The sequence below is a fragment of the Lagenorhynchus albirostris genome, chromosome 20 (assembly GCF_949774975.1).
Source record: "Lagenorhynchus albirostris chromosome 20, mLagAlb1.1, whole genome shotgun sequence".
Classification (NCBI taxonomy): domain Eukaryota; kingdom Metazoa; phylum Chordata; class Mammalia; order Artiodactyla; family Delphinidae; genus Lagenorhynchus; species Lagenorhynchus albirostris.
The window spans coordinates 36,752,358-36,775,762 of record NC_083114.1 but is presented as its reverse complement, the minus strand read 5'-3'; the positions used below and the strand labels follow the sequence as shown (position 1 = coordinate 36,775,762).

The window sequence follows — 23,405 nt, the reverse complement described above, 5'->3', positions numbered from 1 at the left end:
ACTTACTGATTAAACTGTATCCCTGTTTCATGCCTTCTATGCTAAATTCCATGAAAATAAGAGCCATTTGAATTTAGTTCACTTTTCTATCCTAGCCCAGCATGGAACAGGCACTCAATAACATTCAATAAATCATGACATCATGACTTTACGAGCTCTTTTTGTCACCAGGCCATCTGGGGTGATCCAAATGACCAGGGGGACTTCCACAGGACCGGCCATGAGGTGGGGGGAAAGGACGCCCCCAACTCCAGTCCTCAACCCGAAAGCTCTGAATGGGAATTCTGGCTCCTAGGCAGACAGTGGAGGGGGGAAATGGGAGGAGTAACTGTTTCCCAAGGACTGTCCCAGGTCTCAGGCAACTGCAGTCTTTTCAGACCCCACGAGTTTAGGTGTCCACTGCTGAGCCAGGGAAGCTTTCCTGGGAGTGTTTCCAAGTGGGGTCAGCAGTGACCAGGCGGGTGGTAATGGGAGAGAAGAGTTCAAAGCAGGACTGGGGAGTGGATTCATGATGTACGCAGCCAGGCATCTTTACTCATTCTGTGACTAAGAGAAGGTGAACATCCACTGGTTCCCTGGGCGTCCCAGGATACTTGATTCTGGATAAGGAGGGGGCCGAGGAGGGGCAGGCATTCAGGATGAGGGGCTCCAGTGCCATCAGCTTATCATACAACCACCTTTTTCCTTGAAGGGATTCTTGTCCTCAGGGATGCCTTTGAGAAGAGGGTCGTTTCCCGCTTCGGCCTCCACGTAATCCTTGATTTCCTTTCCTGTCTTAGAAATCTGCGGGAAAGTAAAGTGTGCGTCTAGCCCCTGTCTGTGGCTCGGGATTCACGATTTGTTCAGTCCCAAGAAAGCAGGCTTCTGGGCAGGGTGGGGATAGAGGCCGGAGAGGAGAAAGATGAGAGGCACAGGCAGGTGTGAGTACCTTGACCAGAACTGCAAAGCCTGACTCTTACCCTGAGGGACTTTTTGGCCAGGCCCAGCCCAGGGACAGGGCCGGACACATTGAGCCCTCGAGGCTCTGAGGTTATCTCTTACACACCTTTGTGGGATCAAACCCTGGCCTCCTTCCACTTCCCATCCCATTCCAGAGGCACCTCCTGCTCTTTCTACTGTCCTGGAGAAGGCCCACCACCAGGCTGTCCATCACTTCCTCCTTCGTGTCCCGGCTCCATGAGGACCAGAAGGGGATGGAGAAGAGGAAGCAGGGAAGGGAATAGGAGGCTTACCGGAGCTCTTGGGTTCTTCACTTCCTTCTTCAGCTGCTCCACCTCCATCTTTAAAAGCTCCTTCTCACTGAGCTCCTGGGCCATCCTGCCCTGGAGAGACCAGGTCCTGGAAAGGATTCCACAGCTGGGATTGCAAACCCCCTGGGCTCCCCCAGCTCCCTCCTCTGTACTCCCCACACCTCAACTTCTACCCTCTTCCCTGCTCACCGTATATTCTCATCACTCACCATAGATTCACTGCACCCCCGCCCCCATCCCATTATGAGTCTAGCCTCCAGAGGAGAGGATGCTCCCAGCCTCATGGGGGAGGCACACCCAATCTTTGCCCTTTAGATAAGACCTGTCTATGGAGGAAAAGGGAATCAGAGCATGGAGAAGAGAGACAAGAGTTTCTTTCAGTGAGGCAGATTTGGGAAGCAAAGTTATTGTTCCACCTAATGACACAGGTAGAGGTTTTCAGGAAACTCCAGGTCCTGTCAGAAGAGAGAGTAGTTTAGTGACTAAGAGAAAGACTCTGGAATCTGCCAGCCTCCAACTCTGATCGTGACTCTGCTGCTTCCAAGTTGTGTGGCCTTAGGCAAGTTGCTCATCCTCCTTTAGCCTTAGTTTGCCCATCTGCAAAATGGGTATAATAATGCTAGCTACCTTATATGATTATCGTGAGTGCTAAGAAAATAATGCATGTAAAATATTTTAACACACTGCCTGGCACATAATGAACACAATACATTTATCATCATCTTCATCCTCATCATCACTACTACAGGGTTATCAGGAAGGCCTGCCCAGTGCCCAACCCAATAACTCTAAGGCTAGCTCCCAGCCCAGTGCAACCTTAGCCCCTCTTACCTGCCAAGAAAGAACGTGCACTTCAAGTCTTGTCCCCAACCCAGACAAGATGGAGTTTGAGCCTCCTAGCTCCTCAGCAGCTGAAAGTCTTTGGATAAAGCAGATGGTTTGGAAGCCCAAATCTCTGATGCCTAAGCTGATCATAGGCTCAAGGTTCTAAGCCCACCCAGCAGCCTGAGCCTCCAAGACTGCCACCACTGCAGGCACCCTGCCCCCTGCGTCGGCCCCCCTCCTGTAGTGACCCCTCTGGCTTACAGCCCGCTTCCCTGTTCTCACCCTCCAGCCCTGATTGCTCCCCTTCCTTCTCTCCCAAGCCCTCTCCTCCCCACCTCTGAGCCTGCTCTGAGGCTGTTCTTCCCAATGAGGCAATTCCTAGACCAGCTCCTAACTTCCCTCACCCGAGAAGCCTTGTGTCCCCATTTCGAGCCCCACCATTTCACCTTGCAAGGTTCTCCCAGCTCAATCTTCATTCACTCATTCAGTAAAAATGTACTCACTTAGGACGCTGTGCCTCTCAGCACTTGGGCCCATGGCCACACCTCTAACACCTGTGTCCCCACGTTTTTGCCTCCATGCCTCCCCTTGAGCCCCATGTGTGGGTCTCCCTCAGCAGTCCCCGAGCTCAGGGCCCACGTCCTGATCTCTCTCTTGGTCTCCTCCCAGGACCACCCAAGGGCTGTGCCATTTAATAGTCACTGAGCTCCTGCTCAGGCTGACGCCCGTCCAATGACAAGAAACCCTCTCAAGGAGCAGATGTTAAGGGACCAATGTGGTCAGTGAGGGATCCTCTTCTTTCTCCTGACTCTAGAATGAATGACAGACTCCCCAGTGGGAGGGGCCAGGAGGAGGCCCAGAGTCCATCCTAACTTCCCCTGCTCCAGGATCCAAGTCCCACTCACAGCTCTGAGCACTAAGAAATTGAGATCAGGACAGGACCCCGGAGGTCATCCGGTCTGAGTCTCCTCCTGTGAATGCAGGAACTGGAGCACAGACCTCCTGAGGCGGGCTCAGTGCTCTGGCCACCGCTGCCTCCTAAGACTGACCTGTTAATCTGGAATTTAAACTTAGTGCTTCTCAAAGCCAAGTCCTTCCTGTTGTCCCGAGTCCCTTGTTCTACGCTTAGTCAATTTCATCTTGTCCTGCCGCTATCAGGCACAGAGCATGTATGTACACCAGATCTTCATTGCAGGTAACCCTTCAGAGACTTGATAATGATTCTCAGGGGGCCTCTGGCTGTATCTTCCCGGTGTCCAGCATGGTTTCCCTGGCTGCTGCATCGGTTGTTTTCCACTGTCGCGGCACCACTGCCCTAGGGCCCCCAGCACAACCGGTCTCCGTATCCTCTCCACCCTCCAGTCCCCTGTCTCTTGGTGACTCATCCCCGAGCTTCCCAAGGAAGCCCCCACCCTCTGCCCTTTCCTCCCCTTCCATGAGTGGAAAATCCATCTCCACCCCCAGAGCAGGCCAGCCCCCTTCCTCCTGTCTCCCATCCCAGCCCCCGCTGCAGTTTCCTCTCCAGGCCCAGGGAGTAATCACAGCCGCCCCGACCTTGGCTTCCTCTGCTGGGAGGGATTGGGGGGCTGGGCCCCTGCAAGGGGCCCCCAGCTTCCCCCTTCCCCTGGGCAGGGGACAGAGAAGCACAGGCCCAGGGAGCGAGGACTAACTTCCTCTTGTGCCGGAATGAGCATGTCTGCCCTTTGCAAGTGGGTTTGGGTCTCTCAAGCAGAGGAAACCAAAAGCAGTGAGAGGGAGGGAAGGCAGAGCGACCAATCAAGGGCAGGGTGAGGCGCAAAACCAGCGGCTCCCCGGGGAGCCAGGCAGAGGCGGGGGGCCATGGCGGAGCTGCAGCAGCTGCAGGAGTTTGAGATCCCCACGGGCCGGGACGCCCTGCAGGGCAACTACAGCTCCCTGCTGCGAGTCGCAGACTACTGCGAGGACAACTACGTGCAGGTAAGCAGAGCAGGCGCAGCCCTGGTGGCCCAGCCCCTCCAGGGGCCCGGACCCCCTCCTGACAGGTGCTCGGCCTGGGCCTTGGCTAATCTATCCTCCCACTCCAGGGCGGCTTCATCCCAGTCCCGCAAACTCTAACGCTGACTCGTGCTCTCCAAGCCCCCACTGTGCCCCTTCTCTCTCCCAGAGCCTCAGACATGCCCGGCAGGCAGCGCTACCCCGTCCTGCTACAGGCCTCATCCTAGGCTCATCTCCCTCCTAGCCTTTCACTCAGATCCAGAGGCCCAAAGACTTGTCCTCACACACCTGTTGATGCCATCATTCCATGTTCAGGCTGGCTCTGGGCGAGACTTCAGAAGAACTTCCCATTGTCATGAGCTTGAGATGGACGAGGGAAAGTTCTGCTCCTGAGACCTGAGGGAGAGCCGAGAGATGTCAGACTACGCTAGGTTAAAGAGATGGGGTCTGACTCAGAGGCAGGGAGATGGACAATAAGACTGACGGGAACAGGCTACCGGCAAAAGATAAGGATGGTGGCATTTTAGAATAGTTTTCTAAATTGTGGGGTTGTCTCAGTACCGCAAGTCTGGAGCACGGGAAACTTAACAACGGTCGAGCACCCTGTTATTTCATTAACCTTTTTTTTTTTGCGGTACGCGGGCCTCTCACTGTTGCGGCCTCTCCTGTTGCGGAGCACAGGCTCCGGACGCGCAGGCCCAGCGGCCATGGCTCACGGGCCCAGCCGCTCCGCGGCATGTGGGATCTTCCTGGACTGGGGCACGAACCCGTGTCCCCTGCATCGGCAGGCGGACTCTCAACCACTGCGCCACCAGGGAAGCCCTCATTAACCTTCTTAACCACCTTGTGAGACAGCATCATTATTCCAATTTCATAGATGAGGAAACAACAGTTCAGGGAGGTGAGGTGACTTGTCCAAGTCATACAGCTTGGCAATGGTAGAGAGGGCATCAGCCCAGGACTCCTGACTTCTGACGATGAGCCCTCTCCTCCCTGCCTTCCCCTCCCTGACATGCTGTATGACTTTAAGACAGTTATTTGCACTGGGACCTCCCGGCTCAGTAGGCGTGTGGGAAAAAATAATAATATAAGGAGCAAGTGCTTATGGGAAAATGGCAGATTAAAGAGAGTCAATGGTAACAAAAGTTAAGCCGCTTTGCTCTGCACCCAAACTGCTCTCATTGCCTCCTTCAGTCCTCACCCCAGTCTGTGAGGTGAGGACCACTCCTACTTCACAACCAGGAGGCTGAGCTTTGGAGAATTTAACTCACTTTCCCAAGGTCTCTAAGCTAGTGGTAGAATCTGGATTCGAACCGGCAACTCTGACTCCAGAGCAGCACCCCCAAACCTCTAGTTGAAAATGTTACCCCACGTGTAGATATTGAGTGGCTGATTGTAGCCACTGCATATGAACTGGAATGTGGCTTGTGAACCAGCTCTATTCTCCAAGCACTGGAAGGCATGCTCCTTCTATGGACTAGGATGGAGGCTGGCCTTCCCATTCCTTCAGTATCTTCTGCGCATCTCAAAGCACTTCCAGATGGGTTCTCGTTTGCACACAGTGTGCACACAGAATTTGAGGTTGCAAAGAGCTGAGTCCAATTTCCAAATCCTGGACCTGAGACAAGTTTCCCCTCTGATTCTTTTTTTTTTTTTTTGCGGTACGCGGGCCTCTCACTGTTGTGGCCTCTCCTGTTGTGGAGCACAGGCGCAGGCTCAGCGGCCATGACTCACGGGCCCAGCCGCTCCGCGGCATGTGGGATCTTCCCAGACCAGGGCACGAACCCGTGTCCCCTGCATCGGCAGGCGGACTCTCGACCACTGCGCCACCAGGGAAGCCCTCCTCTCTGATTCTTATACCCTCCTTCTCGGTGGTCATATGGGTTAAATGTAATAATGTATTAAAGCATTTAACCCAGTGCCTCCTCCTTAAGAAGGGCAGGATAAATGGCAGCTGTTACCATTATCACCATCATCATCATCTTTCATCAGAAGGATGGAAGACACATACAGATATTAAAAGTCAATTCTAGTGAGGTGAAGCAGCCCTTGCAAAAACACTCAGGGCATCGGAAGCCCTGACCCAGGTCAGAATCTGTAGATTTATGCTTCCTTCATGCAGAACACTAACTACTAGACCACACAACCAGTTACCTTTCCTGACTTCTCTGACGATCTTTGTCTGGGGAGCAAATGCTAAGGAAGGGTTTGGATGACTTCTCAGAACTGGTCTTAAACAAAGCCTGGTTCCCACACCCTCCCTCCCTCACCCCTCCCTCCACCCCAACCAGGTGTCAGGAAACCCATGGGGAATGGGGGAGGGCAGGCGGGGGTGAACTGCAGAGTTCTCCGTCAGGGTCCATTGGATTTGTAGACAGGGTGATTTGCATGATGAATAAGCAATCAGCCATGAAGATGGATCCCAGACCTTTGTCTCTCCAGACCTCACTTTCGATTAAGACCAAAGCCAGGGGTCAGTAGGCATCCAGGCTCTAGCCTCCCAGAGCTGGGCCCAAGCAGACATTTTTCCTGTTTGGACTGACAGGAAAAATCCAGTGATGAATTCCATATGCCAGTCCAGGGAGGGGACAGTACAGGAGAGGCCAGCTGAGACCAGAGAAGTAGTCACTGCTCCATTCTGGGCCTTCGTCCATCTCCTTGCCTACTAAAGGAAGGTCTTGGACTAGAATAAGACCTGCTATGATTTCCGGTTTGATTTCTTTGCCTTTTCAAGGCACTTGGTGACATATGTTGATGAGATGTAAATTAGATGCAAACGAGCAGCTCTTTCCCTCAGTTGGAACAGAAAGGCAGGGAGGAGCACCTGAGGGGAAAAGCATGGAGGGGGTGTGTGGGGCGGGGTGTGTGTGTGTGTGTGTGTGCTGTCCAGAAGGTTCTAGGCCTGCCCTTTGGCTCAAGCCTGGCTTGGGCTACACTGGAGGCACCCAGGTCTCTCTCAGCACCCTTCTCGGACAGCTTCTAGGTCTGTTCTCCACTGCAGGCCCAGAGGAGTACCTGAGAGCCCTTAGCAAGGAGACCTCAGCGTGCAGCCTTGCTGGTCACTCCGCTGGCCTCTCCCCAGACTTGCCATGGATTGGCCCGCTACCCTCCATGTCCCTGACCTGAGATGAGGAAGCTGTCTGGGGAAGCAAATGACCGGAGAAGCTTTGTCCCAACCCGCACAGTCCGATCTGGGACGGAAAAAAAACCCTCTTCTGTCTTCAGCCACTCCCTGCCCACCCCACCGCCACTGACTGGAAGTGTGGCCCTGGCCAGCACCTGGCACAGTGCCGGGCACGCAGCAGGAAGATGCCCAGCAAGTGTCTGGGTTTGCATTCAATCCGCTGAGTAACTCACAGACACATATTCATTAAGTACCGTCTGTGTATTGGGCACTATTCCAGGACAGGATACAGAATATGACAGATGCGCTCCCTGCCCTCACAATGCTTACGTGTGTGTGTGTGTGTGTGTGTGTGTGTGTGTGTGAGTGTAGATAATAAAGTACATAGATAAATAATTTCTGATAGTGCTAAGTGCTATGAAGAAAAGAGAACAGAGTAAATCTGATAGTGAGTCAATACAGAAGTGGGCTGGGGGAGATCTTAGGGTGGTGAGGGAAGGTGTCTCTGAAGCGCTGAGACTTAATAAGGATTCTAGAAAGAAATACAGCCAGTGCAAAGTCCTGAGGTAGAGGAACTCCCCTGGTGGCACAGTGGTTAAGAGCCCGCCTGCCAATGCAGGGGGAGATAGGTTCGATCCCTGATCCGGGAGGATCCCCTATGCCACGGAGCAGCTAAGCCCGTGCGCCACAACTACTGAACCTGTGCTCTAGAGCCCACGTGCCATGACTACTGAGGCCGTGTGCCACAACTACTGACGCCTGCACACCTAGAGCCCGTGCTCCGCAACAAGAGAAGCCACCGCAACTAGAAGTCCGTGCACCGCAATGAAGAGTAGCCCCCGCTCGCTGCAACTAGAGAAAGCCCGCATGCAGCAACAAAGATCCAACGCAGCCAAAAAAAAAAAGGCCTAAGGTAGAAACGATCTTAGCTTGATCAGGAAGAGAGACCCAATGGCCAGTGTGGCTTGAGGGGCGTGAGTGAGGGAGAGTGGAAGGCAATGAGGGTGAGAAAGAAAGCAGGAGCCAGCCTTGTGAGGCCCTATATAGGCCACGGTTAGAAGTAGCTTTATTCTCAGTGTGTTGGGAAGCTGTTGGAGGGAATGAGTGATTGAAATCACCCTTCCTGGGCCTCAGTTTCTTATCTGTAAAATGGATCAGATTATCGCTTCCCAAACACCAGCTTGAAGACTGGAGATAAACCAGGAGCACAGGAGTCGCCTGAGGAACTTTTAGAGGTACAGATTCATTGGTCTCGCGCCCAGGGGATTCTGGTTAGAAGGTCTGGGATGGGGGCATGAGGTTGGCTGTTTGGTTTTCAAGTCTGAGAATATCTCTTCCAGCCAGTATTGACTTCCTCTTTCCTTTCTACCATTCACCCTTTAGCTCCCGCCCCCACCCCCCTCAAAAAATATCTTCAGGAGGATGGTGGAGCCAATCCTGTGTGACTATTTGAGCAGGGTGCCTTTTCCTTCCCTTGCACCCAGTCCTCAGGGCTGCAGATTCACTCTCCTGATGTCCCCTGAGTCCTTCTTACCACATCATTCTTACAGAAACCTCCTCAAACAGCTGAGGGTTGCCACTTCCTCCCAACTCAGCCCCCACATTTCCTATACCCCATCCCAGCCCAGCCCACCCAGCCGCGGCCCCAGTGGAATATGCTGGCCTCAGTCCAGGGCTGTGTGTATTTCAGGCCACAGACAAACGGAAGGCGCTGGAGGAGACCATGGCCTTCACCACCCAGGCCCTGGCCAGTGTGGCCTACCAGGTGGGCAACCTGGCTGGACACACTCTGCGTATGTTGGACCTTCAGGCGTCCGCCCTGAGGCAGGTGGAAGCCCGTGTGAGCACGCTGGGCCAGGTAAGGGCTGTGGGAAGGCTGCTCGCCTCAGACCCCAACTCTTCAGCCCCACCTGGACATCTTCTGCAGCAAAATTTCTTTCTTGCCTCCCTCCATGTCCAAATGCCCACCTGTATCACAGAAGCCTGGCACTCCCCAAACTTTTTGAGCCTTCTAGTCTTTGTGGCTCTGTCTCGGGGGTGAGCCTTGCTGCCCCATCGGACCAGGAACTCCCCGATGGCAGAACTTTATCTTTCTCTGAATTCTATCCTACATGGTAGAAAGCAGGCTCTCCCTATCACGGTGGCTGCATAGGACAGGAAAGAGGAAAATGGACCCTGTTTCCATATAAACACGGGTGGTGATTTTATAAATATCCCAGACTCAGAGTGCTTGCTTGGCAAGGTCATCCTCAGCCCTGGAAGCACTGCCACCACCACACAGCAACCCCAGCCCATCTAGCATACGCACCCTCCTCCTTCCTTCCTGGATCCTTGGCCAAGGAATTGCCCCATAAACCACACGCACAGATCCAGTTACACATGGGTCTGGCCTGTGCATCTCTCCCATGTTCAGTGTGGGTGTGTCTTTTCCTCTCACCCCAGCAGATTGGAGTTCCCACCCTCTCAGTGCTGTAGGTTTCTCCACAGTACATTCCAAGAGGAAGTTAATTCACTTATATTATTGTCCCCCCAAAGGAACAGCTGATCCAGCCACAATTCTCAGCCACCTCCACTTTATCTCCCTCTGCTCCCAAGCCAGCCCCGTCTCTTCCCAGCATCCCCAGGGATGTTGTGTTTTCTCTTCCTCGGTTCCTGCTCAGCTAATAATAACCCTTGCTCTCTTCCACCAGGAAGTTGCTCCAGAGTGGTTCCATTCTCAACTGGCAACCCTTTCCCCAAATGCTGTCTGCCCTTGAGGACAAGGGCACTTTGTCACTCTTTCTCTGGACTTCCCTGCCTCCGATGGTCCCTCCTCCCACCCCAAAGCCTTAAGGGGAAGGGTGCTGTGCAGAGGCTGCCCCACTGTCATCTCCAACCCTGTCTTTGCAGATGGTGAACATGCATATGGAGAAGGTGGCCCGAAGGGAGATCGGCACCTTAGCCACCGTCCAGCGGCTGCCCCCCAGCCAGAAAATTATCGCCCCTGAGAGCCTGCCTCCCCTCACGCCCTACTACAGGAGACCCCTCAACTTCGGTTGCCTGGATGACATCGGTCACGGGGTCAAGGTAGAGAGAGGGGCTCCTCCTCTTTCTCCAGAGCCCACCCTCTTCTCTTTTTTTTTTTTGGCTGTGTCACGCAGCATGCGAGATTTTAGTTCCCTGACCAGGGATCGAACCTGTGCCCCTTGCAGTGGAAGTGCGGAGTCTTAACCACTGGACCACCAGGGAAGTCCCCCCACCCTCTTCTGCCTCATGGCTCTCTTCTCTCTAGACCCTCAGTTTTCTTCCACAACCATGTTCTTGTCCCAAGCTGCAGTCCCTTTCCGTCCTCACTCCCTAAAGCCACCACCCTAAGTGGCTACCTTACTCCACAAGGCCTCCTTAGAGGAGTCCCTTCACCCCCTTCCTCCTTAAAAATTCTTCATGACCCCTCTCTTCATAACTGACCTTTACTCTGTATCACACGATCTGCTGCGAGTGACATCTGGGCACTCCACCCCTCCTTGTGGGTGGCGGGTGTGTGTGAAAGGGAAGAGGGGGGAGGGAGAATGTCAGGGTGTGTATGAGAATGGCGGGCCAGCCACATGAGATCGGCAACTTCCTCTGTCTGGAGGTTTGAGGTCACTGCACTGAACAGTCACCCCAGAGCTGCTGTTGGGTGGGAAGGGGCTGGGACGCAGCCACTCACAGGAGGACACGGTGAATGACTCTGGCATTTTCTTGACAACCCATGTCCTTCTGAGAGGTGGGAGAGGACACACACCCCCATCACATTTTGCTGATTATTTGTCCCCACACTCCAACATTCCAGACTAGATTGGACGTTCCCCTGCATCTAAATGGCCCCTTGCTATCCTTAACACGCCATCTCCCCCCAGAAAGAGAAAGCACACGCCCTCCTTCAGTCACCAGGCCTCCTCACCAGTAAGTTCTTCCTTCTGTCCAACTTCAATTCTTTATGCGTGGGCTCGAGTCCCTTTTTGTCTTGTCCCTTGTGAAGGATAGCAGAGGACATCAGCCCCCATGCACCCCCTCTAGGTAGGGGAAACCCTGTCACTAACAGAGGTGCTCTCTTGCATGTGGGTTTGCACCTTGTCACGGGTACACTAAATGTTCTGCTCCTCTCTGCCCCAAACTCCCCAAAGCCAGTTCCCCAGGCCTGCGAAAATGACAGGTGGGACATTTCTAAGTCAACCTCTACCTCCTCAGCCGCGCACTGGCGTTGGGGTTTCTCAGAGTCAGGGACCACCAAGCTGAGCGCTGAGACGCTTTTGCGAGCGGGTGGGGCTCAGCCGCTGAGGCTATGCAGAGGAAGTGGCCTTCTGACCGTGCCTGTCTGAGCCTAGGCAGACTTGAGGCCTGGGATCCAGGCAGCGAGCAAGAGTGGGTGGGGCGGGGGTGGGAGAGGGGGGCTGGGAAGTGGAACCGGGAACTTGCTGTGTCCGCGCTCTCCCTCCCAGTTCTCGTCTGCCCCTCCCGCATTTCCTCTCTGGGATGAGGGGCCTATTGCAGGCCCCCCCGGTGTCAGCCCCGCCCCCTGTTCCCCCGCAGGATCTGAGCACACAGCTGTCGCGGACCGGGACCCTGTCTCGAAAGAGCATCAAGGCGCCTGCCACACCCGGCTCCACCACCCTGGGGTGAGGCCTCCCCGCAATTCACACCTGCGCGGCCCCATCCAGAAACCCTACTCCTCCATAGCCCCCTTCAAGCGGGGCGCCAAACTTCCTCCTCCGCCAGTTGCCACCTCCTCCCCGCACCGACCGCCTGCTCGCCTGATGCCTTCCCCTTGACGACACCCCTTCTCTCTGCCCACCCCCAGGAGAGCGCCCCGGATCCCCGAGCCAGTGCAGCTCCCCATGGTGCCGGACGGCAAACTCTCCGCCGCCTCCTCTGCCTCCTCCCTGGCCTCGGCCGGGTGAGCCGCACAGGTCCAGGTTGGGGGTGGTCGTGAAGGGCGGGGGCTTAAGAGGACTCAGGGTCACGGGGGCGGAGCTTATGACGGAAGGGGGCGAGGCCAGTTGGTTGCTGAGTTAGGAAGGTGTCCCCCCCCCCGCCCCCAATCTAGCCGAGCGCCCGCTTTCTCTGGTCTTCAGCAGCGCCGAAGGTGTCGGTGCGGTCTCCACGACCCAGGAGCAGGCAGTACCCCCACCTCCACCCCCTCCACCTGCTGCCTCCGAAGGTTTCCTGCCGCCCCCTCCGCTGGGGGAACTGTACCTGCCCCCAACGGGTAAGGAGCTCTGCCCTCTCCTCCTAGCTCAACTTTGGGGTCGTTATCACCTCCCAATACTTCTCCCCACCCTCACCCTTGTTGGGTCCAACTGGGTCTATGTCAGTGACCACTTTGTCCAAGGCAGGAGTACCGGGAAGAAAGGCAGCGGAGGGAATGAACTAACATAATTTAGCCCCCGCTTTCTCATCCATTTTCTCACTTTTACTTAACCTCCTAGGATCTTCACACTCCCATTTAATAGATGAAGCTGAGCCTGAGAGGTTAAACTAAGTGCATTGGCTCACTCAGTCAAGTGGCAGAGTCTGACAGCCCTACAACTGTTCAATGTTACCGTATTTACTGAGCACCTACTACCTGCTAGAGGCATTGTGGGAGGACCAGGATGAACGGGGGCTGAAAGCAGATTGCAAAAAATGGGTAGATCCTGGGGCCCTGCTCTCCAACACTGAAGTTTCTTGGCCTGGAGGCGGTTGCCTGTGTGACACTTGCAGCCTTTCTGCTTTCCCTCCCAGCCCCAGAGCTGCCCATGCCCCTGGACCTGCCCCCTCCTCCACCCTTGGATGTAGATGATTTGGGGCTACCACCTCCGCCACCACCAGGCTTTGGGCCTGAAGAACCCAGCTGGGTCCCTGATGCATACTTGGAGAAAGGTACTTGACTCCTGGGACTGAAAGGCACCAGATCCTGGGGTCAGGATTCCCCGCTCTTCTAGCCCAGAGCCATTCTCCCCTCTAGCTGCAAAGGGGTGAGGCTGTTGTTCCCCACACCCCCATAGAGAAGAGAAGCAGCCGGCCTGATATTGAATATTATCTCAGCTGGGGAGGAGTCCCGGGGCTTTGGAGAAGGCATCTCCTGCTCCACCCCCCACGTTGCTCCCTAGGGTCCAGTATGTGGGCTCCAGCATCCCTGTGGCGGGGCAGGAGGCACATCTCACGGCACCTTCTCCTCCTGCCCTGCAGTGGTGACACTGTACCCGTACACCCGCCAGAAGGACAACGAACTCTCCTTCTCTGAGGGCACCGTTATCTGCATCACCCGCCGCTACTCCGATGGCTGGTGTGAGGGTGTCTGCTCAGAGGGGTCTGGATTCTTCCCCGGCAACTATGTGGAACCCAGCTGCTGACAGTCCGGGCTCTCTGGGATGCTGACCCAAGCACAGCCTTGAGTGAGCCTCTTTTTCTGAGTCCCACACCGAAGCCAGCTCCACAGTCAAGACTGGACCAGGCCTGCACACCTCCTGGGCTGTGAGCTGTGTCTGTTCCTTCTCCAGAGGCCTGCTGGAGACAGGAAAGAACTGGAAACCAAGGAGTTTGGTGACCTTATCCACAGGGGACCCTTACGCCATGCATGACAGGGTCTCCAGCTGCAAGCGCCAACTTTGAATAAAACTCTGATGCCCTGATTGCCCTGCAGGGCTGGGGAACCGAGGGACTGAAAGGCAGCCCACTTGTAAGGCTCCCGCTAATTGAGCGCCCCCGCCTGCCCTGAGCAGCGGTATCCCCCATCTCCTCGGTGCTCACTGAGCCCTCTGCACTTGACCCCTGTGCCCCTCTGCAGAGACGGGCTGCACCCTGCTCTTTTGCCTGTTGCTTGCTTTGTTATGTATTTAGTTTTGGTTCCCCAAGCTGGGCACTCCTCCCAAGAGTGGGGACCAGCTCCCTCACTTAAGTGGGGCTCTCTGAGAGCAGAGATCACCTCGCCCTCATCCCTCAGGCTGCGGCGCAAGAGATCTCAGCCACCTTCACCTCCTTTCTCTTTTTCTTTTTTTTTCTGTACGCGGGCCTCTCACTGTTGTGGCCTCTCCCGTTGTGGAGCACAGGCTCCGGACGCGCAGGCTCAGCGGCCATGGCTCACGGGCCCAGCCGCTCCGCGGCATGGGGGATCTTCCCGGACCGGGGCACGAACTCACGTTCCCTGCATCGGCAGGCGGACTCTCAACCACTGCACCACGAGGGAAGCCCCTTCACCTCCTTTATAGCTCTGAAACACCAAAAGAGGGAGGAGGGCCTTGGGTTTCCGCTGGCTCTGCTTTAAAACATCATGGCTTTCTGTTCCATACGGGAGAAGGGGGACTCAGAGGGCCCAGTCGGCGGGGCAACTTTGGTTAAGTCCCTGGTTTCTTGCTGCATAGACGAGGCTGGGGTGCGAGGAGATATCTTCGGGGTCTGTGAGGTCCCTGGCTGGCCAGACCCGAGCCCCGGACAGTGTGCTACCTCATTCGACCACAAGGAGGTGTCTGTGCCCTCTGGCTTTTTTCCCTGTGGGGATGCTGACAGGGTTGGGGGGGGAAGGGAGGCCAGGAGTACAGTGTAGGGTCACAGTAGGTAAAACAAGATCTAGGCCTGGGACCTTCGGCAGAGAGCGCCACTCCTCTCCGCGGGGAGTCCGGTGCGGGGGAGGGGTGGTGGAGAGTGCAGGGCCTGGGTCCCCTTGACAGAAGACTGGGGGTGGGAGGTCATGCAGCCCAAGGTTTAACTAAACCTTTAGTTAAAGGTTTAGTTGGTTTAACTAAACCAACGCAGCGGGAGATGTTCTACCCCGCCAGGGAACCCCTTCCTCCCAGCTGGGAGGACCAGGTTTTTGGAAACGCTGCTGCCTGCTCAGGTATGCGCACCACCCGGGTGGGGCAGACTCCGGAATTTGCTTGCAGTGGAACTGGGGGAGGCAGCAGAGCTGGGTTAACTGCATAGACGGGGACAGCTCCGAACTCCCTCTTTCAGTCCCCAAATGGACGAACCTAGGATTCCGGAAATTCCCGGAGGATCATAACAAAGCGAAAGGGAAAGGGGGTAATAAAGCTAGGTGTGTCTTTCCCGACCCCCACCCCCTCACCCCCTCCCCGCCCGGGTGCCCCCTGCAGGCCCCGTCCTCAGCACGTCTTCAGCACCTGTTGCAGATGGAGGCGCACTTCGGTGGCGGTTTCCCAGGGCACCACCCTGGCGCAGAAGGAGCTGGGCTCGGCCTTCTGCGCCTCCTGGATAAGGCGGTGCATGGGGTAGCCCCGGCGCGGGAAGGCCACGTCGCCTCCTGCCAGCACCCCCATGGGGCAGAAGTCGTTGGCGCCGTCGCCCACGTAGAACAGGCGCTCGAAGTGCACGCCGTCGTGGGCCCGCTCGCGCAGGTAGTCGCTGAGCACCTTGTGCTTGCACATGTTGGCGGGGCAGCGAGCGCAGCTGTGCGCGTGGAAGGGCCGCAGCGCCAGCAGCCCCCGAGCGTCGGGCCCCGACGGGTTGCTGAAGATGCGGCGGAACAGGCCGTGGTGGCCGGCGGCGCGCAGCGCACTCTCCACGCCAAAGGTGTTGGCGTCTGAGATAAGAATAACCTCAAAGCAGGCGCCCTGCTTGGCCACAAACTGCAGCAGCTCGCCCATGCCGGGCGACAGGGGGATGGCCTCGTAGATGGCGCGCAGGTCCCGGGGCCGCACGCCCTGCTCGCCCAGGTACTGGAAGACGCGCTGCATGTACTCGTTGTAGAAGCCCTCGCGGTAGGTGGCACGCAGGCTCTCAGGCAGCCGCTGGCCCGGCGCGGCGCGCACGATGGAGTCATCGCTGTTTTCATCCACGATAGTCTCGTCGAAGTCGAAGGTCAGGAGGAAGCGCGGTGCGCCCTGCGCAGCCATCCCGCCGTCCTGGGAGCAGGGGAGAGAGGAGGGAGCAAGCGAGAGGGGGCGCGGCGGGAGCCGGCCAGGCAGAGGCTGGTTAGCGGGCCTCGGCCAGAGGCGCTGGCACATCCAGGACCTGAGGAGGACCCAAGGCTGGTTAAGCAACGCCGTCCCCACCCCCAGCCTTCCCCGCCCACCCCCTTGCATCTCTCGGTTAACTGCGCTGGGGTTTATCCTCAGGGGACCATCCTCCTCGTGAACCCAGAAGGGCTTCTTTGACACCTGCTGCTTCTACTCTCATCCGGGGCTGTGGGGGCTTAACGAGGGTCAGCGTAAAGGAGTGGCAGAGTGGCTTCCAAGGGGGCGCTCCTTTGGGGAGGTTTCTGGACTATTCTGGAGACTTCCAGTGACCCCAGCTGTCCATTGGATACAGGGAGGGTGGGAGGGACTCTCTACTCCCTCTTCCCTAACATAGTTAAGGAAAACCACCCGTTCACCCAAATGCAGCAGCCTCCTCGTTCCCCTTTTTGGCCATGCACAGCCGATGGCTTGTGGGGCTGGTGGACAGGAGGAGCCAGGGAAGACTTGCTAGCTCCACCCAAAGCATGTGGGCGATCAGTGCCAGGCCTGGAGAGGTAGGGGCCTGGGCTTCTGCACTGGCCAGAGAATTGGATTTTAGCTCTTGGAAGAGCCAGGTAGGTGGATTGACTATCCCAAATCCAGGCAGGCTCTCTGTGAGCTGCCTCCAGCCAGTGGCACTGGGCAGGGGTCCGAAGATGGGACACAACTTCTCGGGGGAGTTTTAGGGCCCTGTGCTGACAGCTCATCACTAATCACTTGCCAATTCCCTGGGAGGAACTTGTCAGCAGGTGGGGTTTCTGCGAGAGTCCGAAGCAAGCGGGCAGCAGGAGAAGCAGTGGGGCTTGGGGAAGTCGGAGCCTCCCACACCAGGCCACGACATACCTGGGAGACAGGTAAGGGAGAGGAAAGAGAGCAGCAGTGGCTGAAAAGGCAGAGGAGGCAGCAGGTAGTGGGGACATGGGTGGGGGGGGGGATGAGGCAGGAGTGGGGAAGAAGAGGGCTAGAGGAGGAAGTCGTGCCGGGGCCACGGGGAGGAAGGAACAGGAAGTCAAGACCCTGGGTTAACCATGTTGTGGGGGGCGGGTGGGAAACACAAGGGAGAGGATGGGAGGCAACAGGGCAAGTGTGAGGGCGCGAAGGCAAGCAAATGGAGAGCAGAAGCCCTCTGCAGCCTGGCCCTGCCTCTCTGCCTGCCAGCAGCTTTATGTGACAGAGGGGCAGCGAGCAGATTACGTACAGCTTCAGAATATCCACCATGCTGCCTTTCTGCCTCTCAACCCCCCACCCCAGTTAGTTGAGACAGAGCCACTCCTCTTTCTGGTTTCTTCCTAACTCCCTTTCCAATATTCCTGTGATGTTTATGGCCTGGTACATCCTGTAAACAGAAGGCCAAGCTCCTGATTTCCAAACTGGGATTTGAACCTGCTATCTGCCTCCCTAAGAGAATTGTCCCTTTGACTTCCATCCCTAGAGTCACTCTCTGGTCTCACCAACATCTATCTGTGAGTTTCAGTGGCCCACGATCCCTGGAGTGGAGGATGTAAAGCATCAGGGCCCCACCCCTGGGATGGAAGCTTCCAGGGATTAGTGGAGGCGCAGTAGAGGTGAGGGCAGGCTTAAAAGGGGCTGGATAGGGCTCCTCCCTCCCCATGATGGGAACATGGGAGCTGAGGCCTCATCCTAAGAGACCCCTGGAGGGACCCACTTACCCTAGATAGGCATCGGAGGCCAGCAACTGGAAAACACCCGCTCATGGTCAGTACATCACCCTGGGCACCACCTGTAGGGACTGTTGGCCTCCAGCTGTCGTCCAGAGCTCCTAACAACCACACAAGGTCCGTTTGAGGGTCCCAGTCAGGTGGCTTTGTTTCCTTGTCCTAACCCCTCTCCTGAGCCCCAGGAACCACTCAGTAAAAACAGCCCCTCAGATAGGCCAAGGACCACAAAGCCCTTGCTGGGCACCCTCTTAACAATCCCCTACGATGCTGGAAAGGTTACAGATGATATTATTGGAGACCTAGAAAGTTTAACCAACTTGTGCAGACATCACCCACTGTATGTGGCAGAGATCTCAAAACCAGATCTCAGAGTCTGAGACCAGTGCTTTTTTCTCTGTATGGTCATTGCCCCATTCTTGTGTACGGCACATCATAGTTTACAAATCATCTTCGCTCACATTCTCTCCCTGCTCATCACAATCCCATGAATTCAGCAGATGAGAAGGGCTCAGAGATTAAATAACTTGCCCAAGGCTATGATGGTTCCATGGCACAGAGCCTGGTTCATGAAAACCTGGCCACAGCCTTGCCTGCCCTCTGCCCTCAAAGGGGAAGGGGCAGATGACCAGGCTCACTGCACCACAGCTGGAAGGCCGGGACCCCTGGGCACCACAGGTGATCTGGGACTGTCTTCCTCCCTGGTGCTTCTAGAGGCTGGCAGTCAGCAGGAGTCGGGTTGAAATTTCTGCCGGACTTTGCTATGTAACTTTGGGGACAGGGTTTGGCTTCGTGGGGGGCTTCACCAGTGTAGCTACAAACCCACAACTTCAGTGCCTCCCCTCCATCCTGGGGTTAAATGAGAGACTAGATGCAGCTGGGACAGGTCTGGAAAGCTACTGTGAGCCAGGAGACTAGACAGGCTAAGGAGCAAAGGAGCAAAGGTCTGGCTGGCTGCTTCCCTCTGGTGGTGAGAGTGGGTGACACTGGGTACCCCTCTGACTTTGTCAAGTTGACTCTCCCCAGAGCATCCCAGGACAGCATGGAGAAGCTGTAGCCCTCAAGACAGAGACTGGGATATCCCAGGAGGGAGGGGCTCTCTCGCTCTCCATCTTGAGGTACCCCATCCCTCCCCACTCCCTGACCACACATGCGTTAAACCCTTTTGCTAGGGATGGGATGTGGGTTTCAGCCTTTTCCCTAAGAACTTGTAATCTAGGAATTGAAGAGACACAGTTCAAGAAGATGGGAGAGGGCTTCCCTGGTGGCGCAGTGGTTGAGAGTCTGCCTGCTTATGCAGGGGACACGGGTTCGTGCCCCGGTCTGGGAAGATCCCACATGCCACAGAGCGGCTAGGCCCGTGAGCCATGGCCGTTGAGCCTGCGCGTCCGGAGCCTGTGCTCCGCAACAGGAGAGGCCACAACAGTGAGAGGCCCGTGTACCGCAAAAAAAAAAAAAGAAAGAAAAAGAAAATGGGAGAGAAGGGGAGGGAGCCATGTGAGGTGAAGGAAGGGCACGTTTAGGGGGTTAGAGGTGGGAGGGCTGTCCCCAGGCCCCATCTAGAGGGAGTTTCAGCCTTCCAGAATCCTGGCTGATATCACATGTTCCCCAGGGACCAGGCAAATCCAAAGAGAAAAGGTCAAGGGATGCCACTCCCCTTGTAAAAGCAAACATGGACAGACATGCGCCGGGCAGACACAAAGCTAAAAAAGGGTCTCCAGGAGCCACCCAGAAGCCAACTTTCACTGCCCTTGGTGCTTTTTCTTTTCTTTTCTTTTTTAAATTTGGTGGAATAGTCTACTGGGTTTTAATCATGTTCAAAACTTCTCATAGCAAAAGAAATAGTTACATTTTTTCATCTAATACTAGTATTTAGGGAAATCAGTTAAACATTTATTTGGTGAGTTGCCCTTGTTTTAGCCCCCACAGCAGAAAGCAAGGCATCCTGGGTTTCTCCCCTCGAAACTGAGAAGGCCATGCTGTGATACCCACCCCTACCCCAGAGTAGTCAGAGGGACCCCAGGCCCCGCTTGGATCTGCCTCCTGTGACATTCAAAAAGGTACTCACCTCTGCTAGCTTTGTCCTGAGTGATCAAAACCTTTTGTGGTCACCAAAAAGGGTCCCTCAGAGGAAAGGGGGACAGGACCTCTGAGCTTCTCCTGCAGGCTAGAGTAGAGAGAGAAGGGTTTCATCAGGCTGGCAGGGAGTCCACGTTCTAGTCCTACCTAAAAGCACTGCTTCTCTCCTCCCCCCTCCCCCCTCCCCACCCACCCCGTTCACCTTTTTACACAAGTGCTGCTACATTACATCTATGGGAATAGGGTGCGAGGACACCTGGGGATGAGGGAGGGAAACAAGAATAGGCCCTAAGTTTGAAAGGCCCCTCTTAATGGATGGATGGAGTTTTAGCAGCTTTAACGGTTTTCTACGAGAAACGTGCAGGATAAGGATGTGGTGGGGGCAAGGACCCCAGAGATACTATAGTAACGCATCCTCTTAGTATCAACCACTAGAAACCAGATTCCACCACTAGGCTGGAGTTCTCTCCCTCCCCCAGACAGCACTCCCAACTTCGTCATGGTCTATTCCTTGCTCACCACCACCAGCAGTGAATAGGAAAGGCCCAGAGAGGTCAAGCTAACATCCTGGGTCACACAGCATCAGAATCAAGATTAGAACTCAGGGGTCTCTACTGCCTCTTGGGAAAACTGCAGCCAGAACTTTCCCTATTGGCCCCCTGGGTTGTGAGCTTGCAGTCCTGACTAGCTGGGTTGAAGTCCTGGACCTCTCGTGCCAGTGAGGAAGCTGAGACCCTGAGTCACCTCTGGTCTCGCCCTGCCTGGGTGGACAAGCTCGGAGGGGCTCCTCAATGGGCAAGGAGGTGGCAGCTGGCGGTGGAGCGGGGGGAGAGATATTTTTAGAGGTGGCTGGAGAGCAGGCACTCTGGGACACCCCCAGCTGGCGGGTGCTTCGCTCCAGTGAGGGGCGGCGGGCGGGCAGCTCGGGAGTCGAGGGGACTCGTGGGTGGCAGGGAGCAAGGGAGCACGGATTCCTAAGCCTTGTCCGAGTCGGGGACGGACCTAAACCCGGACAGCCCGTTCCTGGGGTAGGAGAAGGGGGACTCATTCCTCCGCCCCGGAGACTCCCCCAATGACACGCGCGTGAAAGAGCGCTCTCAGACTCAGCGCAGCCGCCACCCCACACTGGGACCCCAGCACTCCCCACCTCGGGAAACCCAGGACTCACGTGGGGAGCGGTGGCTGCAGACGTCTGTCCCGGCTGAGTTGGGAGTGTAAAGAGTGGGGAGAGGGGCTAGCTGAGGTATTTGGGCGCAGGATGGAGCAAGGGGTGCTTACGGGAATTGAAGGGGACGCGGTGTCTTATCCGCCCCCGGATTTCTTGGGCTCCGGCTCTCACGAGTCCCTCCACTCCCGAGGGGCCGTGGATGATGTGCATCTGGACCGCTCTCTCCACTTGCCCCCCATCCCCACCCCGGGCTGCCGCCGCGTCCCCTTTAAATACCCGGGAGCCTGAGCCGGAGCCCAAGCCGCGGTTGGCGCTGCGGCTGCCGCAGCACCCGGGCCCACCGCAGTCCCCGCACGTCACAAGCGGCTGTCCAATCACAGTGGCGCCGGAGAACATCAAGGGGGCGGGCCTCCTCAGGCCACGCCTCCCGGCTGCCCCGGAGGCTCCCGGAGCGCAAGCGAAGGTGGGTTTGGGAGCTGCGGGGAAGGGTAGGAGAGTGGAGGTGGAACGCGTCCCTTCAGAGGGGCGTGGGTGGAGGGCACCCTCATTAGAGCGGCTGCGGGCCTCTACGTAAGTCCCGAGCACACACCTGGAGGTGCCCGGGCTGTGGACTTTCTCCACCGCCGCCTCCAGAGCTCTGATCCCGGAGATTTGCAGAAATGCACCCCCATCTCCAGCCCTTATTCCGTTCTGCTCTCCTAAGCCCAAGAGCAGGGATCGGTTGACCCCGCCGAGGAAAAGCAATTCCTCTCCCACGTGCGCATAGCTAGGTGCCCTCTGCCCTCCAGGTGGAGTCACTGCGCCCCGCTCCTTGGGACCCTTGCTCCCGTTACAGGTCACAGGGGGTTGCCGACTTTCCCACTCCCCTACCCTGTAAACACTAAGTTGGGGACCAAACTCTCTGCCCCTTTGCAAGTAGTGTGGTAAATAAAAAACCCACTTTCTCCTCGCTCGCTGAGTCCTTTCCTAGCCACACCCGCCCCACCCTTATGCCCTCCCACCCTGGTGGTGAGGAGGAGAGAAGATTATGTTTAGAGAGGAAAGAAACTTATTTACTGAGAACGTACTATGAACCGGGTATCGTACTAGATCGCAGCACTTATGGTTGAATGTTGACAGCAGGAAAAATTGAGTTCAAACCCAGGCACACCTAACTCATGGGGGTCACAAAGGGGCTGTGTGGGTGGGGAGAAGGTGGGCAGCCCCAGGCCTGGGGCTAGTCTCCCTGGCTCCACTCCCGGGAGAAGAGGGGGTGCAAATGCAAAGGCCCTGAGTGATCTGGAGGCCAGTGGGACTGGAAACCAGAAAGGGAGAGAGGGTCAGCCAGGGAGTACCCTAATCTCTGTGCCAGGGGCTAGGAGTACATTGATGAATAGGACAAACGTGTGCCATGTTTCCATATATACAAAGGGGAAGCAAGGCTTTAAATCTGCAAACCTGACCCTTAAAACCCTTGCCAGTAACTCCCAGTGCCCCAGCTCCTTCAACTGGTTTGCTGCTCCACTTCATCTCACAGCCCAGTCTTCACGCCTCACCCTTTCCTCCTGCTCCCCTGCAGGGGGCCCTTTCCTTCTCAGGACCACACCCACCCCATTTGCTGAGCAAGTTCAGCCTGGACATCATCTCTTGTCCTGTTACACATCCTGCACTTCCTTTTATTATACTGATCACGTGTGTGCTAACAGAGCGCGTAGTAGGTGCTGTAAATGTAGGGGGTCCCTGGAGAAAGCATGGCTTTCTCGACATGAGAGAGGCCGTTTTTGACCTAAGCCATGTTGTGATCTGATCCAGGCCACGGGCTTATTGTTAACAGGTCTCAGTAATTCATGAGTTTAAGGAAAGTGAGGGAATGCAGGAAAAAAGGAAAAGCCGTCAAGAACCGATAGCTCAGCTATAAAACAGAGTCCTGGATCCTCCTCAAGGGATCTGCATGACAATCTGATACATATCTTTGAGTTCTGTAGGAACTAAGGCCCCTGCCCAGGTGGAGGGTGGAATGAAGATGTTGACCCTCCTGACTTCAATCAAGTAAAGCTTGAACTTTGTTGACCTTTGCCCCAGTTCTATGCTGAATCTCCTTTGGGAAAGATGCCTGGTGTTCTCCTTATTGACTTTTTTGTTTTGTTTTGTTTTTTGCCCTACCGCCTGGCTTGCAGGATCTTAGTTCCCTGACCAGGGGTTGAACCCGGGCCACAGCAGTGAAAGGGTGCTTTAAATAATAAATTCTTCCTTCTCCTGCTCTTTGGTTTGGTTGTGTCTTTTGGCACCCACCAAGGGGCGAACCTAGTTTTCAGGTAACATAAATATTTTTCCATATGTCAGTTCATGAAATCCTCACCACCCTGTGAAGTGGGTGCA

General features: G+C 55.9%; 3 protein-coding genes across 10 annotated transcripts; 1 reads left to right on the top strand and 2 right to left on the bottom strand.

Moving 5' to 3' along the window:
- Positions 1–132: 132 nt before the first annotated feature.
- GNGT2 (G protein subunit gamma transducin 2) lies at positions 133–4,465 on the bottom strand. 4 transcript variants are annotated; one of them, XM_060135074.1, is made up of 4 exons: positions 4,338–4,428; positions 2,082–2,169; positions 1,233–1,338; positions 133–783 (listed from the first exon to the last, which is right to left on the bottom strand). In XM_060135074.1, the coding sequence occupies exons 3-4, from the start codon at positions 1,314–1,316 to the stop codon at positions 658–660; spliced, it is 210 nt and encodes a 69-aa protein (XP_059991057.1). In that variant the 5' UTR covers positions 1,317–1,338; positions 2,082–2,169; positions 4,338–4,428; the 3' UTR covers positions 133–657. The 4 variants fall into 4 exon arrangements, with proteins under 4 accessions (XP_059991057.1, XP_059991059.1, XP_059991060.1 ...); XM_060135076.1 differs by lacking the exon at positions 4,338–4,428 and adding an exon at positions 3,125–3,454; XM_060135077.1 differs by lacking the exon at positions 2,082–2,169 and having other exon boundaries at positions 4,338–4,465.
- ABI3 (ABI family member 3) lies at positions 3,581–14,147 on the top strand. Of its 2 annotated transcripts, XM_060135067.1 has the most exons (8): positions 3,583–4,031; positions 8,864–9,031; positions 10,063–10,239; positions 11,725–11,810; positions 11,993–12,088; positions 12,267–12,400; positions 12,916–13,053; positions 13,363–14,147. In XM_060135067.1, the coding sequence occupies exons 1-8, from the start codon at positions 3,915–3,917 to the stop codon at positions 13,524–13,526; spliced, it is 1,080 nt and encodes a 359-aa protein (XP_059991050.1). In that variant the 5' UTR covers positions 3,583–3,914; the 3' UTR covers positions 13,527–14,147. The 2 variants fall into 2 exon arrangements, with proteins under 2 accessions (XP_059991051.1, XP_059991050.1); XM_060135068.1 differs by lacking the exon at positions 8,864–9,031 and having other exon boundaries at positions 3,581–4,031.
- A 214-nt stretch (positions 14,148–14,361) lies between these two features.
- Positions 14,362–21,355, bottom strand: PHOSPHO1 (phosphoethanolamine/phosphocholine phosphatase 1). Of its 4 annotated transcripts, none has more exons than XM_060135071.1 (4): positions 21,048–21,355; positions 19,869–19,967; positions 17,795–17,904; positions 14,362–16,031 (listed from the first exon to the last, which is right to left on the bottom strand). In XM_060135071.1, the coding sequence occupies exons 3-4, from the start codon at positions 17,837–17,839 to the stop codon at positions 15,273–15,275; spliced, it is 804 nt and encodes a 267-aa protein (XP_059991054.1). In that variant the 5' UTR covers positions 17,840–17,904; positions 19,869–19,967; positions 21,048–21,355; the 3' UTR covers positions 14,362–15,272. The 4 variants fall into 4 exon arrangements, with proteins under 4 accessions (XP_059991054.1, XP_059991052.1, XP_059991053.1 ...); XM_060135069.1 differs by having other exon boundaries at positions 14,362–16,140; positions 21,048–21,354; XM_060135070.1 differs by having other exon boundaries at positions 14,362–16,140; positions 21,158–21,354.
- Positions 21,356–23,405: the final 2,050 nt, after the last annotated feature.

Coding starts and splice junctions, on each gene's coding strand:
- GNGT2 (XM_060135077.1), bottom strand. CDS start 1,316: ATGGCCCAGGAGCTCAGTGAGAAGGAGCTTTTAAAGATGGAGGTGGAG. Junction 784..1,232: donor TGAAGAACCCAAGAGCTCCG/GTAAGCCTCCTA, acceptor ACTTTCCCGCAG/ATTTCTAAGACAGGAAAGGA.
- ABI3 (XM_060135067.1), top strand. CDS start 3,915: ATGGCGGAGCTGCAGCAGCTGCAGGAGTTTGAGATCCCCACGGGCCGG. Junction 10,240..11,724: donor ACATCGGTCACGGGGTCAAG/GTAGAGAGAGGG, acceptor GTTCCCCCGCAG/GATCTGAGCACACAGCTGTC. Junction 11,811..11,992: donor CCCGGCTCCACCACCCTGGG/GTGAGGCCTCCC, acceptor GCCCACCCCCAG/GAGAGCGCCCCGGATCCCCG.
- PHOSPHO1 (XM_060135069.1), bottom strand. CDS start 16,133: ATGTGCCAGCGCCTCTGGCCGAGGCCCGCTAACCAGCCTCTGCCTGGC.